Source organism: Mustela putorius, unplaced genomic scaffold (assembly GCF_011764305.1).
Source record: "Mustela putorius furo isolate JIRA1106 unplaced genomic scaffold, ASM1176430v1.1 tig00000596_pilon_pilon_pilon, whole genome shotgun sequence".
NCBI classification, from domain to species: domain Eukaryota; kingdom Metazoa; phylum Chordata; class Mammalia; order Carnivora; family Mustelidae; genus Mustela; species Mustela putorius.
In genome coordinates, this window is record NW_025421428.1 from 14,579,618 (window position 1) to 14,596,349 (window position 16,732).

The 16,732-nt window shown below is 66.1% G+C and overlaps 1 protein-coding gene across 2 annotated transcripts in view; it reads left to right on the top strand.

The window, feature by feature from the left end:
- COL5A1 (collagen type V alpha 1 chain) overlaps positions 1 to 16,130 on the top strand; it is a 138,263-nt gene extending 122,133 nt beyond the window's left edge. The window contains exons 59-66 of one of the 2 annotated variants that reach the window (XM_045082847.1): positions 1,277 to 1,330; positions 2,104 to 2,139; positions 2,568 to 2,621; positions 3,208 to 3,463; positions 4,300 to 4,412; positions 6,430 to 6,498; positions 9,739 to 9,972; positions 13,854 to 16,130. In XM_045082847.1, coding sequence (XP_044938782.1) covers positions 1,277 to 1,330; positions 2,104 to 2,139; positions 2,568 to 2,621; positions 3,208 to 3,463; positions 4,300 to 4,412; positions 6,430 to 6,498; positions 9,739 to 9,972; positions 13,854 to 14,000 — 963 coding nt within the window. In that variant the 3' untranslated portion in view covers positions 14,001 to 16,130. Of the gene's footprint in view, positions 1 to 1,276; positions 1,331 to 2,103; positions 2,140 to 2,567; positions 2,622 to 3,207; positions 3,464 to 4,299; positions 4,413 to 6,429; positions 6,499 to 6,557; positions 6,627 to 9,738; positions 9,973 to 13,853 lie in introns of both variants that reach the window. The other variant, XM_045082848.1, reaches the window with a different exon arrangement.
- The last annotated feature ends 602 nt before the right edge of the window (positions 16,131 to 16,732 follow it).

Consider the following 16,732-nt stretch of genomic DNA (forward strand, 5'->3'; position numbering starts at 1 on the left):
ACGTGGCCCCAGACTTCCCCGAAAACCACAGCGCTGCAAACCGTAGCCAGAGTCGTCCTCACTGCACAGTGAGCCACTGGACGTGGACTCCGTGGTCAGGGGAAGGGCGATGTGTGCCGGGGAGGCGGGCGGGGGCACGTGGCCGGCCTGCCGCGTCTGTGCGCCTCCCACACTAGGGCTTCCTTCCACACAGAGATCCCTGCTGCCCGAGGTGCGCGTGCCCTTGTCGGTGCCCCCGTCGGGCCACGCCTGACTACGAGGGGACCGGTCTCGTGAGGCAGGCCGGGGAGGCGGGGAGTGAAGTGGGATGCGCGTGGGGCCCCGTACGGTTGTCGGGGGGTGTCCTCGGGAGCCCTGCTCCGTCCGCCGGCGCGCTCCCTGTGGCGTCGCCCGTGCCCTGCGCCGGTGCCCTCCAGGGCGTGGCAGCCCCGTGACCTCGGGGATTTGGAAGATGCCCGGGGTGTCGGCCCCCAGGGTAAGCACCGCCCTGTGCCCTCACCGCAAGCCGTCTCTGCAGCGTTCCTGGCGGGAGGTGCTGGCTGGAGACTGTCTTGGATTCTGACGGCGATGAGCTGCCCCAGGCCCCAAGGTGGAGGGGCGGGGAAGGGCACCTGCTCTCGGCCTCCCTCTGCCCGGCTGTTGCTTCAGCCTCGCGGGGGGCTGTGCGGAGTCGGGTTCTAGGCGGAATGAACCTTGGGGCGCCCTTAGAGCCATGGTGCCGAGTATGAAAACCAGCGCAAGTCACTGGCCGCACCCGCTGGCCTGGCCTGCATGGACCGAGGGTTTGATCGGAGGCCGCGAGCTCCAAGTGGGGAGAAGCGTCAGGAGCGGCGGGCAGGCAGCGCCGACAGGGGACCCGGGACACTCCGTGTGTCCTGCACTGGGGTCGGGGAGACCCACACCGCAGACAGGAAACAAGGCAGGACCACGCCAGCCCCTGGGTGTGGAGCTTCTGCATTTCCAGTTGGAGCGTTCACAGGGATAGTAACAGGCAGCGCCCTCCCCACGTCCCCCAAGACGCCGGCGTCCCAGCCCGGCCCGGGCAGCCAGCGGGGATGGTCAGTCTCCTGGAGCGCATTCGGGCCCCACCAGGCCCCGCGAGGAGAGGCAGTTCCCCTCCACGGCAGCCGGCCCCTCGTCGGAGGGCGTCTGCTAGCGGACAGACCTGGAGTGTGGAGAGCTGCGGCTTCGAGGCAGGAGAGTGTGTCTGTGACCCTTGTGTGGCGTGTAACTGACCCTTGTGTGATGCGTGACTGTGTTTTCTGCTCCTTTTCAGGGCATCACTGGACCTTCCGGCCCGATCGGTCCCCCGGGCCCTCCCGGCTTGCCGGTGTGTATCTGGGAGGGGTGTGTGGTCCCGTGCCATTCTGGGGAGAGCAGGAAGCAGGCGAGCCTGGGCCATGGGCCTCTGTGCAGCAGGACGATGATAGGATGGCCGGGAGCCCCGGGTTGGGCCCAGCCCCGAGTGGACGTGGGGCCCAGGGTGGATTTGCCCGTCCCCTCCATGTCCGGGCCCCGAGTGACGGAAGCAGGGAAGGGGGTTCTCTGGGCCTGACCGGTTTCAGGCAGGGGAGGCGGGCATTTCAGAAGACATGACGTGGCACCACAGACACCTTGGGCAGGGCGAGGAAGTTGTCCCCATCGGCGTGAGTGGGACTGCCTGGCCCAGACGAGAGGGGTCAGGGACCAGCCGGTGCAGGGCACCCCCCACACTGCTGGGGCCCCTGGCAGGCCAGAGCCATCCTACAGGGCTGTGAGCCCCCACTTGCCCCTCCTGGGCCCGGCCGTGGGTCCCCGAGGTCCCAGGCAGTCCCGCAGTCCAGCGCTCTCCCTGCGGTTGCTCCGACTCTGGCTGCCTGAGCCACGGTTTCCCGGCTGCGTGGTGGGGGGCGCGTGGGAGCAGGGTGATCGGGCTCGGACAGGACTGTCCTCTCCATGTGGCCGAGCACCCCACCCTCCCCCGCGTCAAGCTAGTGCAAGCACGGGCTCCTGGGAGAGGGATTCGGGGGCGGGCTGGGGGTGAAGAGCCGGTCAGGCCTGAGCAGGATAGTGGGCCGGGGGGATGCCCGAGCATGAGCTTATGTTGTCCCCCACTCTCTACAGGGTCCTCCTGGGCCAAAAGGTGCTAAGGGATCCTCGGTAAGTGGTGTGTGCCCCAGACGGGCCCCTTCTGCCCTGGGGATGGGTATGTTCCCCTCGATGAGAACCGCTCTGGGCCCTCTTCACCCTTGACTGGTGGCAGCACTGTCCCCACGGGCTTCTCCTCCAGCCCCGACCATGGCGAGCGTGTCCCCCACCAGAGTTGCTACAGACCGCGGCCTACGGGTTCTTGCTTCCCACGTTAGCAGGAAAGTGCCCCCAAGTTCCCATCTCAGGGTGTCAGGCTCTTCCGTCTGGGACTGAGGACGCGGTCCCTGCCATTCTGCTCCCTGGCACGCTCGACTCGGCCCCTCGTGGTCTCTGCGCCGGTCCCCGTGCCAGTCCCCACCACGGACATCCTGGAGCACCAAGGGGGTTTAAGTCACAGCAGGCCTCGGAGATGACAGTTGGTCTTTTCTTTTTCCCAGGGTCCCACAGGCCCGAAGGGTGAGGCGGGCCACCCAGGTCCCCCCGGCCCACCGGTGAGTAACCTTTGAAGACAGGAAAGTCGGGAGGGGGCTCCCCCGAGGCTGAGTCCGTGGTGGGAGCGTCTGTGTGTGCTGTTCGCTTTCTAGATCGTGGTGGAGGGAGTCCGGGCCCTGAGGGAGGGAGGCACTGGGTGTGTGCGTACCGGTGACAGTGCGCAGCCCCCAATGAGGTCCCCAGGGCATGGGTAGGGGCCATGATGAGCCCGACTGTAGGACGCCCTCCACGGGGCCCCGTGCTCGGCCCAGCAGCCTCTCGATTCCCATCTCAGCCCTCGGCTGGGGCTCCCACCCCGGCAGGCGTCCGTGTGGCCCCACTGTGTGTGGCCCCAGGCTGGGCTGTGGGGCCAGGGAAGGGTGGGTCGCTTTGAGCCCAGCTGAGGCTTGAACCCCAGGCCACGGCCGGGAGCAGGGCGGTGCGTGTCCAGGGAGGCCTGGCGGCAGGGCTGGGCGTGCGGTGCTCGGGGGCAGGAAAGAAGGGGAGAAGCACGCGGGGGTGACAGGCGTCTGCAGCCGGGACGTGGGGCCCCGGCAGCCCTGGCGCTGCTCCCATCGGGACCCACCCGGTCCTGTGCCCACGCAGGGCCCCCCCGGCGAGGTCATCCAGCCGCTGCCGATCCAGGCCTCGAGGACCCGGCGGAACATCGACGCCAGCCAGCTGCTGGACGACGGTGCGGGCGAGAACTACGCAGACTACGCGGACGGCATGGAGGAGATCTTCGGCTCGCTCAACTCCCTGAAGCTGGAGATCGAGCAGATGAAGCGGCCGCTGGGCACGCAGCAGAACCCCGCCCGCACCTGCAAGGACCTGCAGCTGTGCCACCCCGACTTCCCGGACGGTAGGAGCCTGCAGGGCCCGCGGGGGGCGGGCACGGGGCGGCCTGCGCCGTGGGAAGGTCACCACCTCCATGTCCCAGTCTGTGCCGCGGGCTGCCTGGGCATCTCCCCCGGACGCCGACGGAGGCGTCGCGGGACGTGACCGGGTCCTGGGAGGCCAGGGAAAGAGGGCAAGGCTTTGTGGGGGCACAGAGCCCCGTTCTGGTCCAGTCTTAGCCACTGTCCCACGCGTGACCCTGAGCCTCGTGTCACCCTTCCGTGGAAAGGGGCCAAAGCCCTGCCTCTCAGAGGAAGCGAGAGGGCATTGTGCGCTCCACGGGCACAGCAGGGTCCGCGTCAGACCCGGAACTGATGTCCGTGTCGGGGTGTGCTTGGGCCGGTGCTCTGGAAACCAGACTAGCCCCCGACCAAAGCCACTCCTGTCCTCACGGCCCTAAGCCACACGCAGCCCACCTCTGAAGTACAGCGTCCTTGGCCGGCTTTGCCCCCCGGGACGTGTGAGCAGCTCTCCTCTGGCTGCAGGGCCATCCACGCTCCCCGTCCTCGATCAGCCCGGAGGGCCGTGGGTGTCCGACACCGACCCACCGAGGCAGCGGCTCACCCTCCCCTGCTCACTGCTGCAGGGGAGCTGTGGTCCCCACCGTCCAGCTGGGCCCTCGGGGATGGGTCTGTCGTGGCTCGGGACGCGGCACGGAAAGCCACGTGCGTCCGACGAGCCCCGGGGGAGGCCTGTGCTGGCGGCCTGTGTGCCCGGCCGACTGCGTTCTCCGCTGGGCGGACGGGCTGCGGCTGCCTCTGCGTCCACGCGGGCCGCTCACGATCTCTGTCCACCGTCCAGGAGAGTACTGGGTGGACCCGAACCAGGGGTGCTCCAGGGATTCCTTCAAAGTCTACTGCAACTTCACAGCCGGAGGAGCCACGTGCGTCTTCCCAGACAAGAAGTCCGAGGGGGTGAGTGCCGGCCTCCCTGGTGTCTTCCCCTTTCAGCGGGGCCGGGTTCAAAGCCACAGTTTCTCCCCCAGAAGGAGACCTGAGCTGTGGGGCGGGGTGGGCGCAGCCTGGCACGGTGGCCGGGGAGGGGTCGGCCAGCCCCACGTGGAGATTTCAACCGCAGGCGCTCCGCTCCTTCCTGACCCGGCCCCGCAGGTCTGCCCCCAGACCAGCCGGGATCCTTGCGGGCGCCTCGGAGGCAAGTCCGCCGTCCCCCGATGTGTCTTTGAGAAGCTGGTGTTTGCCTTGTTCCTTGGGGTCTGCCGACGTCTGGGCACCCCTCCGGTCTCTCCCGAGGGCAGCACGTGTGTCCCAACTCTGCTCTGTGTGGGATGTTGGTCAGCGAGGTTCTGATGCAGAGTCGGGGGAACAGCGGCTAATGGTTCCTTCCGTGGGCGAGTTCGTGTGTGTGCAGATGGGAGTGAATGTGGCGGGGGACACGCGTGGGGCTGGTGTGTGTGTGCGGGGGGACAGGGGCTGCTTTCCCCTTGGGCGGAGGACAGCTGAGGCAGACAAGGTCCCCAACTGCAGGATGACCGTGACGTAGTGGCCTCTGTGTGGGGCCTCTGCAGACCCCCACGACGCCCCGAGGCGGCCGGATGTCCAGACAAGTCGTGGCTCGGGTGCAGGAAGAGTCGGGCCTCCTGTGGTCTGCAGGGGTGCCTTTCCCTCACCCCTACATCTCACTGTCCCTGTGGGGAGCTCCAGCACCCCTGGACAGAAGGCCCGGCCATGGGGCAGGGGCTCCGCTGTGACAGACACAAAGTGGGGACTGCCGTGTTCTGGGCGTGCTCCCCGACCGGAAGCCGCTCGTCACCCGGACGCCCGCAGCACACAGCCTGATGCTCAGAGGGAAAACACAGGCCTCGGGAGCCTCCCACTTGGCAGAGGCCCGGGAGGATATTTGGGTGGAAAAGGCATCGTTTCTCATCTTTTCTTATGACCGCTATCGCCAACACGAGGCCTTGCTGCTAGAGGATTAGTGGGCGCCCCAGGAGCCCAAGCAGGTCGTGTCGGTGGGCGGACAGCAGGCTGGGGGCTGAGCGACCCCCACCGCTCCGTGCTCTTCCTCGGGCTCAGCCCCCTGAAGGGAGGGACCCTCTGTCGGCCGCCCGCACCTGTGCCCGGTCCCCAAAGGGGACGTGTTACCGAGCGCAGAGGCGGGCGTGCCCGAAAGCGCACGCAGGAGGACGGCTGGGCCTCTCTCCCTCCCCGCACGCCAGCAGCTCAGAGGGGAGCCCTGGGGGACTGAACGGGGAGCCAGGCTCCCGCCTCCCCAGGGCATGACCAGGACCCGGCGGAGCAGAGGGACTGTGGGCCCGTCCCCTGTGCTTCCTGGCTTTGTAGCAAGGAGCTCCCTGTTTCTGCTGCTGGAGGCCGCGGCAGGCCCTCCTCCTAGAGGGGGGTCATGTGTGCCCTCACGGGCCCGAGCCTGCTCGGCGCTAGGCCCGTCCTCGGGAACTGCGCCGGCCCCGTGCCCAGCGACCCCCTAGTGGGAGCCCCCGCTTCTGGGCCGAGGCCACCTGTCCAGGTGACGATCAGGGTCCTGCTGGGACCTCGGGAGGCCCTGCCCACCACACAGCCACGCAGGACTCGCGCATTAGATGAGACTCCACGAGGGGCCGGCTGCGGTCGGCCCACGAGGGTCCCTTGGCTGGTCCCTGCATGCTGGCCCCGCTTGTCCCCAGTGCCTTCGGCACCTGGGAACGCGTTCCCCGCCCACAGTTCCGGAGCCGCGGGCCCCGCACGAGAGGCCGGGTGTGCACAGGCGTGCGGGACGCAGGCGGCCGGCCTCCCCCAGGCCTCCGTGTGGTCCGGCCCAGGGCGAGCACCCCGACCCCGTAGGAACCCCCTCTGCCGTGGGGGGCGAGGTCGGGCGGGAGAAGGCGTGTTTGCAGGTGGGGGAAGCTCCTCGAGGCGGCGGGAGAATAACTCTGTCCCTCTGTTTCTCTCCCTCCCCCGCCCGCTCTGTGTTTAGGCCAGGATCACTTCTTGGCCCAAAGAAAACCCGGGTTCCTGGTTCAGTGAATTCAAGCGCGGTAAACTGGTAAGGCCGCCTCTGGCTTCCCGCAGTACCCTTCACACGCGCCCGTTCCTGTCTTGCAGAGTAAAATGGCCCGCTGGCCCAAAGAGCGGCCTTCCACCTGGTATAGTCAGTACAAGCGAGGGTCCCTGGTAAGTGGCCGCCGGGACGTTGCTCGCTTGCTGCTCGGCCTGGCTCCCGGCTCTGCATGGCACCCGTGGCCGCCGTGCGCCGCACCTGCTCCCGCCCCTCGGCCGGCCACTCCACGGCCCGCGACGGCCAGACTCCCCCTTGGCGCCCACGCCCGCCGTCCCCCCCGAGGAGAGCTCGTCCGGCCTGGGAGCCGGGGGTTGGGAGCCGGGGGACAGATTTCCAGTCCGGCCTAGGACAGGAGCTGGGTGCCCAGGGTGTGGCCAGGAGCGGGAACCAGACCCTGGGAGCCGGAGGGCTCTCTCCTGCTCGGTCCTAGTGGCCAGGTCAGAGGACACAGGTTCCAGACCACGAAACCGAGCTCTTCCCAGGATGGGGGCCACGGAGGCCACTCCCCTGCAGCTGCGGGGTGAGGGGGCCGTCCTGATGGCCGCCTGGCCATGGGCCTCGGTTGGCCGCCGCTGTAACTCCTGGGGAGCCGCTGTCAATAATCCGTCCCAGAATCGGGAAGATGCAGGCATCTCTCGAAGGAACTGAAGGGGATGTCCTGTTGTTGGCCGGGGACAGCCGGTCTGCGCTCCTCCATGCCAGGCCCGAGGCTGACCCGCTGGCTCGGGCACGTTGCTCTGACCATCCCAGGGGTTTGATCTGGGCCCTGTGCCCTCTTTCTAGTGAGTGGAAGGGCCAAAGGTCGAGGTGGACGTGTCACAGGCACCGGACTCTGTTCCTTGCCCTCATGTCGTCAGATCTGGTTGTCCCCCTGTGAGGGGGATGTCTGTGCCCTGGGAGGGAACCCCTTTGTCACCTAGAAGCTGTGCTGTGGGAGCTCCGTGACTTCCCACCTGGCCAGCTGCCATCCGTGTGGGCACCCTGGCCTCCTCGAGGGGGTTCCACAGAGGCCAGGCCCCCAAGGACTCCCAGAACTGCGGCTTCCTGCCAGCCTTGCCCGGTCCCGCCTCTCCCGAGGTCCCTCGCTCTCCAGCCTCCAGGCCCCTCCTGGCTGCCAGCACTGCCCACGCTCCGTGTCCTTGACTCTAAGCCGCTCCGGCTTCTCACAGACCCTCTGGAGGTCCGCCCTCGCCTAGCCATGTCCGTGGAGACTTCTCCCGTCTCTGTGCGGACGGCGGGCCTCTCGCCTGCTTCCTGCCCTGCTCTCCCTCCACCCCTGCCGCGCTCGCCTCGGAAAGAGCAGCCGCACACAGAAGGACGCCGCGGACACCCCCTCGGCGCGGGCTGGGCCCAGCGAGCCGGGGACTGGGGCCCGTGAGGGCGGGTCGGGCAAGCTGGGGTCCCGGACAGAGACAGCCGGGCACCCCTTGGGGCCCTGCAACCCGCACCTCACACAGAACACCCGCTTTCCACCAGCGGCCTGGGGAGCTGCCTCCCGCCTCTGTCCCATGTCAGGCTGGATACCGAGCTTGGAGGCAGAGGGACACCCCAGGGGAAACCAGCTTCTCCTGTGGATTTTCCTGCGTCTTATTCTAGCTCTCTGGGCCCGTCCTGGTGGACGTGACGCAGATGCAGGTCCCATCTTGAAGAAGCCGGCCTCTGCTCTGGTCAGGGCCGCTCTGGCTGTAGCCCAGGAACACGCGTGCAGAGCGTGCAGAGCCGCTTTCCCCGGGAGGGCGGGGTCCAGCCCTGGAGGCCTCAGGTCCTTCTGTGTCTCTGCTGCTCTCTGGCCTGTCCCCGCGCATGCGTGCTTCTCCCAGTCAGTCGAGTACCCTCCCAGGAGTCCCCGACGGCCCGGATTGCTGGTTGGTATTCGGTTTTCCTCCGCAGGGTCTGACCGTGAAGTGTGCGGTCACTGCGGGCAGAGCTGGTGCTGGGCGGCAGCACGGTGCCCTCCCGGCCCTGGTGGGGAGGGACAGGGTCGCTGGCCGGGCCCCTGCCTCCACGCCGGCTAGTTCTGCGGACGCGTGTATGCGCGAGCAGGCAGCATGGGCCTCGATTCGCCCTTGTGTGTCGGGCGCGGCCTCCACGGATGCCCAGAAACAGCGGGGCGCCCTCTGCCTCCCGTGGGGAGGCCGGCAGAGCGTGGAGGCGGGGAGGGGCCAAGGCTCATCTGGGGGAAGGCAGGCACCCGTGGGTCCTGGCCGCGCCTGGCTGTTCCGGAAGCTGGAGTCCGCAAGGATGCAGACGGGGAGACTCACCTCTGGGGACACCCCGAGCCCTCCCTGGGCCCCCGGATCTCAGGACCTGTTTGTGGGGAGCCGGTGACGCCGGAGAAAGCCCTTGAGAATGGGACTGTCACTTCCTAATGCCCTGCTCTGGGCTTGCTGGCCGGGAGTCTTGTCCCCAGAGTGCCCCCTGCGGCCCCTGCTTGGCCTGGGCACCGCTGAGTCCCTGCACCCAGGCCAGGAAGACCTGCTCTGCTTTCCTCTGGGTTCTGTGCCCCAGAGAGGCAGGAGCGGCCTTTCCTGTGCACCATCTTGGGGCTCCCCTGTCCTTGTAGGACGGCGCCCGGTTACCCTACCCTCCAGCTTGGGGCCAAATGGCTCAGGCCCCTCTTGCTGCCCGGACATCTCAGCACCCCATGCGTGCCCCTAGCCGGCCCGAGTTAGCCCCGAGGCCCCCCGCCCTCTCTGTCTGCACTGCCCACAGCTTCCTGGCCAGGCACTTACCAATGTTTTTCATCTATTACCATAATCTCAGGAGATCCTTCCTTTAGCCGGCCTCTGGGCATGGTGACAGGAACTCAAGGGCGAGTCTCTGCCCCCAGGTTGCTCACGGTCTGGGGAGGGCTTGCAGCCCAGGAGGGAAAACAGAGAGTGAGCCAGGCCAGGGTGGGGAAGGGCACGTGCCCCTGGCAGGCTTCCTGGAGAAGGTGCATGACCTGAGCCCTGGACGAGTAGGGTCCAGCCAGGCCAGGAGGGCAGGTGGGTTGTGTACGTCTCAAAAAGAAATGCGGTGCGTTCCGCTCCGTTTCGGGGAGCCCCCGAGAGAGCCAGTGTGTTCTGGCCTCGGGGACTGGGCGTGTGGCGCATTCCCAGGGCGGTGCCCGCCGCATGGCTCACGTTCCAGAGGAGACAGCACGTGGACGGAGATCGTGACGGCTGGGCTGCGAGGAAAGCCCCGTCGCCTCACTGCTGAGCGCCGCCCCTCCTGTCCCCCCAGCTCTCCTACGTGGACGCCGAGGGCAACCCCGTGGGCGTGGTGCAGATGACCTTCCTGCGGCTGCTCAGCGCCTCGGCCAACCAGAACGTCACCTACAACTGCTACCAATCGGTGGCCTGGCAGGATGCCACCACGGGCAGCTTCGACAAGGCCATGCGCTTCCTGGGTTCCAATGACGAGGAGATGTCCTACGACAACAGCCCCTACATTCGCGCCCTGGTGGACGGCTGTGCTGTGAGTGTCACCCACGGCGGCAGGGGGCGGGGACCGCCGCGGGGCCTCTGCCTTCATCCGTCAGGCGAGCGTGCGGGCCTGGGGAAGCGGAGCCCGGACAGGAAGGCTGGGGAGCCGGGTCCGTGGCCCCGGCCGGCTGTGATGTGGGACCCGTGTCCGTCTGGCCTGGATAGAGAGTCTTTCCTCAGGGCCTTCCCGGGAGCGGCCAGGACACACACTGTGCTGGGCGGTGCCTGCGGGTTCAGGGCTGACACCGGCCCCCGAGCTCGCGTGGCCGTGCTGGGCTGTGCCCTGGCCCCGTGCGCCCCCCAGGAAGGGCCATTCCGCTCGCCGGCCTGACTGGAGGTTTGCTCAGCCCGCATGGCCTGTCGGTGCCAGGGCTGCGTTCACACCTCGGGCCCTGGGCCCCAGGATGCTTGCCTTCCTGTGCACCCCACCTGTGGCCTCCAAGAGCTAGGCCAGGGCCTCCACTGAGGGCCAGTTCCTTGGCTCTGTGCCTCTGGGGGGGGCTCTGCCGCCAACCCGGGGGGTCGGAGCTGCGTCCTCGTGTCCTGGGAGGTGTTTAGGATGCAACCATGAACCAGGGGGTCCGGTCCCCTGGAAACCTTCAGGCATGTCCCTCGTGTGGCCTTTGAGAGGCTGGAGGTGGCGGTTGCTGTGTGTGTGTCTGCGAGTCTTTCTGTCCCGCCTCAACGTCTGTCTTCCAGTTCTGGTCTCAGAGGTTCTGTCCATGGTGGCCAGGCCAGCTCCCGTAGGGACAGGGCTAGCGTGGGCTCCAGCCCCACTCTGTGTCCAGGGCCGGCCCCTCGCAGGGTCTCCCTCCAGCTGGCACACGGCCCATCCCTGGAAGGTGCCGCGCCCTCCCCGTGTGGCCCGGAGGCTCTCGAGGACACTCAGCTCCGCTCCAGACTGCGTCCTTCCCGCACGTTTCCGGGGGCACCAGGTCCTCTGAGACGTCTGTTCGCGGGCCCGGAGTTCCCACCCTAGTCTCCCACCTCACCTTTTTTTTTTTAACCTTTTTTTAAATTTTTTTTTAGATTTTTATTTATTTATTTGACAGACAGAGATCACAAGCAGGCAGAGAGGCAGGCAGAGAGAGAGAGGGAAGCAGGCTCCCTGCTGAGCAGAGAGCCCGATGCGGGACTTGATCCCAGGACCCTGAGATCACGACCTGAGCCAAAGGCAGAGGCTTTAACCCTCTGAGCCACCCAGGCGCCCCAGCCCCCCTCACTTTTTGAACAGAGCAGCTAGAGTGTCTCTCAGAGCTGGTCCCAGTGTGTCCCAGGCCAGGCAGAGGCGTACCCAAGCCCTGAGCGGCCACCCTGGGCTTGCGGGAAGCCGGTGCTCCTGCCTTGGGGTCAGTGCTCCCTGCTGCTCCCGGACCTGCGTGCATGAGAGGTGACGGTTTTCCCTAATGTCTGCTGAGGCTGTCCGGTCCTGTCTGGCCAGGCCGGAGTGTCATGGACGGCTCTGCTGGGCTTCTGGGTCCCGCAGAACCCGGAGCGCACAAAGCTGCCCAGTAGCGGCCAAGGGCAGAGCCCAGGCTCACCACTTGCGTCCTGCCCTGGCCGGGGCTCTTGGACTGGGCAGCCCCCTCCAGCCCTGGGGAGCACTGTTCCTGCTCCCTACCCCAAGGCCACCTTGGGGATGATGGGGGAGGCTGCCCAGAGCGCAGGGTTCCCTGTGGCCCCCTGCCTCTCCTCCCTGCTCCCCTGCATCCTGGGGTTTGTGGGGGTCAGTCCTTGGGTCTGACTGTGGAATGAGCAGGACTCATCCCTGTTTGAAGCAGCCGAGTCGATCCCCGGCAAGGGGTCCAGACACATGGGGGAGGGGCCTCTGCCCCCAGCATCTGCTCGTGCTTCTGACACACGCCCCAAGCTGTGCTGAGAAGGTCGTGAGGCAGCAAGTAGCATTTTCCCTGAGTCTCTGCCTCCAGAGGCGAGGCAGGACCCCAGGGCCTCGAGCGTGGCTCGGAGCATCCTGGCTCCTGAGGCAGGAGGGAGACACTCGGGTGAGGCCAGTACCCGGCTCCTGGTGAAGCAAGCAGGCGGGTTCTCCAGAAGATGGGGGCCTTCCCTGCGAGGGGTGCTGGGAAATGCCTCTCGGGGGTCGGGAACCCCCAGCAGGGAACGGGCCGGCTGTCCCTGGCTCCGTGCTCGAGCTCACACACACCCGGCGCCCCAAGGAGCTCCCCGGGGGGAGCCTGGCGCCCCCATCCCTTTTCCTCCTGACGCCCCCTCTCCTGCTCATCACAAAAGCAAATCCCAGAGCCCCCGGGGTTCCCAGCGCTGCTGCCCAGCTCAGAGCCCCCTCCTGTCTCTGCCGTGGGCCAGCCCAGGGTCCGGCTCCGGTCTTCCTTAGCCCCAGAGCCAAAGGCCTTCCTTCTCTGGCCCTGTCTCCTGGTGGCCTGGTGTGCTGGCAGAACACTAGCCTCCATGTCCCCAGCGCCTCTAGGGTCACTGCAGGTTCTGGGGAAGAGCTCTTCAACCGCAGAAGCAAAATCTGAGTTCGGGTGAGGTCCAGTGGGCTGCCCAAGGCCCTTAGGATGTGGCAGAATGCAGTCTCCCAATGCCTGCCCCCTTCCCACCATAGTCCATTTCAGGCATAGCTAGTCCTTGAATGCCTCCCTTGACCAAGAGCTCACTACCACCTGGAGCAGTCCTGGCCATGGTGCCAAAGTCTCAGTGTCAGGAAGATCTTCTGGGCATGGAGCCAAAACCCTCTTACCCATCATGTCTGCCTCTCATTCCTGCTTCTGCGCCTTGAGTTGGACAGAGGAGACGCGACTCCAGACCAGGGCTCCTCGGCCTTTGGGGCCAGATGCGTCTTCGGGGTGTGTGGAGTTGGGCTGGGGGCTCTGTCTGCATCGTAGGGTGTTGAGCAGCGTCTGTGGCCTCGACCCCCCAGAGCTCAGTCCCCCAGCTGGCTCTGACAACCCCAAATGCCTCCAGACACAGCTGCACGGCCCCCGCCTGGGGGAGCTCCCATCCTTCCAAAAGGACAAAGATCAGAGGGCAGCCCCAATGGCCCCACCTTGCTCAGAGCTGGAAGGACCCAGCTCCTTCTCCACCGTGGGGTCCAAAGAAGCCAGTGCTGCTGGCCAGGAGCCCGAGCCCGAGCCCAGGCGTGGCTGTGATCCAGGCCACGGTCCTGCCCCAGAAAGCAGCGGTACACCTGCTCTCCTGAGAGTGCTGCTGGGCAGGGGAGGCTGCCCGGTTCTGTGGCAGTCGTGTCCGGGCTCCACCATGATCCTCTGAGCCTCCCTGGAGGCCGTGGTGAGGTGGAGCTAAGGGTGACTTGAGACACTCACGGAGGTAAAACAGACCGCCTGAGCAAGGGGCTCACCGCAGCACGCCTCTGCCGTCCCTGGCCCTCTGTGCCTGTTTAGCCAGTACTCCTGTAGACCGGCGAGTGGGTCAGGTTCCCTCCTCTTCTCACACTTGCGAGTGTGGAGTCCTGCTTCTGGGTGAGATTGCCAAGGGCAGGGCCGGCAGTCTGCCGTCACTGTCTTAGAACTCTTCGTCTTGAACAAGGAGCGGGGGCTCGGGTGTGTTCCGGCGGAACTATGCTCTCTGCAGCTGGTCCCGGCAGGGTTACCATGGGGTGTCCCAGCTGGCAGGGGCAGGCGTGGGTCTGGGACTGCGGGGAGGGCTGAATGGGATGTTGGGTGGGGCGGGGCGCTGCCTGTCCCGGTCAGGCACGTCTCTCTCCCTCCGCCTGCCCGGACCGATGGAGCAAACCCGCTTTCTCGGCGGCTGGCCATGGGCGCATGTGCGTGGGAGCCCAGGAGAATGCAGACGGGGCAGGCTCAGCCCCGCGAGGTGGCCCCACCCCCATTGCCCATGCCCCTTACCGACACGGGCCTCTCTTCTGCTTCCTAGACGAGGAAAGGGTATCAGAAGACTGTTCTGGAGATCGACACGCCCAAGGTAGAGCAGATACCCATCGTGGACATCATGTTCAATGACTTCGGTGAAGCGTCACAGAAATTTGGATTTGAAGTGGGGCCGGCTTGCTTCCTGGGCTAGGAGCCACGAGCCCGGCCCCCAAGAGCAACCTCGTGACCTCAGCGCGCCATCTGCGGGCGTCCTGGACAGTGAAGGCCCCTCGTCCCTCCCCGACCTCGTCTGCGCCCGGCTCCGCATCGAGCCAGACCCCAAGCCCACAGAGAGCAAAGGGAAAGAGCCGAGTCCCCAACCCGGAGCTGAATCACATGACCTAGACAGCCCGCAGCCAGCGGGCCCCACCGCCGCGCCAGCCCCGTTCTGTCCCCACCGCACGCCACAGGGACGACGAGGCCACACTTGCGGCTGCCGCGCCGGCCGATCTGTCTGCACAGAGAGGCCGCCGGGCCGGGGCATAGGGCTGCGGGATTTGGAGATCACTATTGTTTTTTAAATTCAACTTGAAGATGTGTATTTCCCCTGACCTTCAAAAAATACTCAGAGGCAAGCCTCGCAAAGGTCACCCCCTTCCAGCCAGAGCCTCTGTTCTCAGCTACACGATCCATTCCTGGGCCAAATGTCATTCTGCACGTGCCTTTCCGATGGATTAAAGGTGCTTTCGTCTTTGTGAGTTTTAAGTAAATATTTGTATTGTATTGTCATACGTGTTCAGTGTCCCCGACTTTCAATCACGCATGTCAGCCCGGCTTCAGTCCCACTGGGAGGGTGGGGAGGGGGCGGGCGTCCAGTTCCGGCGAGGAAGGGGCAGCTCCGTCCTCACCTTCCAGGAACGTGCAATACGGCGGGGTCCGCCCGGGCGGCAGGAGGCCGCGCTGCTGTTGGAACAGTGGGTGCCCGGACCCCTTTCCAGATGATTTTTTGATGAGCTCTGGATTTTTTTTTTTTTTAATGGAGAGGAAAAAAAAACAAAACCCAAAAAGAACTTGATGCTTTGCCTTTCCTACATGCACTTAGATTAAATCGCGGGCGTAAATTAATTCTAATTCTTCCTTCCCCCGTTTTTCTCCCCGCGGAGCCTGATGGGAGAGTGTCCCGGAGTGGGGAAACCACATTCTGTAGACGATGATCAAACGAAACTGGTGCTCACTGCTACCCTTTTCCTTTGTGGTGCTGTTTTGAGATCTCCTTGAAAGGGGACCCTGGGGTCCGCTGGCCGCGCCTCCTCCTCCCGCCTCTCTTGGCCCCGGTCTCGGCCTGCCCGGGGCACGGGTCCCTGCCGAGGACGGAAGGGCGGGCGCTCGCCACCATCCTTCCCGCGCGCCCACGCGCTTCTGCGCCCTGAGACCGCGGCGAGGCCCGTGGCGAGCCCTCCGTTGTGCTTCTGTGAGGGGAGCAAACACACCCGTGGTCGAAGATGCCGCCGGCGCTGTCCGCGGCGGCCGACGAGGAGGTCGTCTTCGGTTTCGCCGAACGTTTGGTGCTAATTTCTGTTTGTGCTCAGAACTGAGCTGAAGCTGCGTGTGCAGACGGGGCGATGTGCAATGAACTCGGGGGTCTCCCTGGGGCTGCCGGCGGGGGCTGCTCCCCCACGTGAGCGGTCGGGATTTCCACCCGCATCCTGGGGACCAGCGTCAGCCGGCCGGCAGCTCGGGGCTGGGGGGGCTGCTTCGCGAGCGAGGGCCGAGCGGCCTCCTTCTGCGGACGGAGGGCCCAAGGGACCGGCCAGGAAGGGCTGCCCCTCACTGTGAAAAGCAACGCCCTTTCCTTCCGTGCTGGGGGGAGCGGGCAGGGTCCTCCGGCTCTGCTCGGCCCCCTTGGGAGCCGCTGTGACCCGCGGTTCTGGTGCTGTCCTCTGCCCGCTGGGCCGCCCTTGCCCCTGGGGAAACCACAGCAGAGCCCCCACGCCGGGCGTCACGAACACCCGCTAGTATTTCCTGCATCCCCGCGGACGTGGAGTCTTGCTATCACCAAAGGGAAGTCTGGCTCCGAGGCTCTCCCGAGCCCAGGAGGCTGACACGTGCCAATGACTCTCACATTTGTCTCTTCCAAAGCGAAGCCATATCCGAGGACGGCCACGCGGTGCCCCGTGGGCCTCGTCTAGGTCATGTGATTCCCCCCAAGTCCCCCCTTGCGCTGTTCTCATCCTTGTGGTCCCTGCAAAGTTGTTGTCATTCTACAGAAATCAGATGTGTCCCCTTCTCCCGAGGCCACCTTGCCATGGTATATTGCAATAAAGGACTTCTTACGTTTGCAGACGCTCTCCGGTGTGGTCCTTGTGCCGCCTCCTCTCCGACGGGAAGGGGGGAAACCCCCAACAGAAAACCTACAGCGAAGGGTCTAGGCCTTCGGGCCCTTAAAAACACGACATCAGGTGACACCTGCCCATTGCTGGAGAAGCCCACAGGCATGTGTTCCCGAGTCCTGTCTGTGATGCCCAGGAAAGGGCCTTTCACCGCCGATGAACCCTGTGTGACGCAGAGTCCTTGAAGGGGTTGCTCAGTGAGTGAGCTCCCCGTTCCCACCGTGCACAGATGCGATGGGCCGTCTTCCCGGTGTGCGGGGCCTTCCCCCTGTGTGGAACCGCTCGCCGTGTGGAGCTGGTGGCCGCAGAGGGAGTGCGGTGCCGCCGAGACGGTGCGTCCCCTGCGAGCAGGACGGAGGACGGAGCCGTTCTGGGGGGCTGGCAGGATGTGGCCAGGCGCCAGCTCGGGGGTCTAGGCCTTGGCCGTGTGCAGACCTCCCCCTCATCAGGGGCCCTGGCGCACGTCTCCAAGCCTCCCCACGGCACCGTCCGGCTGCACCTCCGGATGCCCCCTGCTGCTCCTGACCCCGGCTCCCCCAGGCCATAGCTGGGG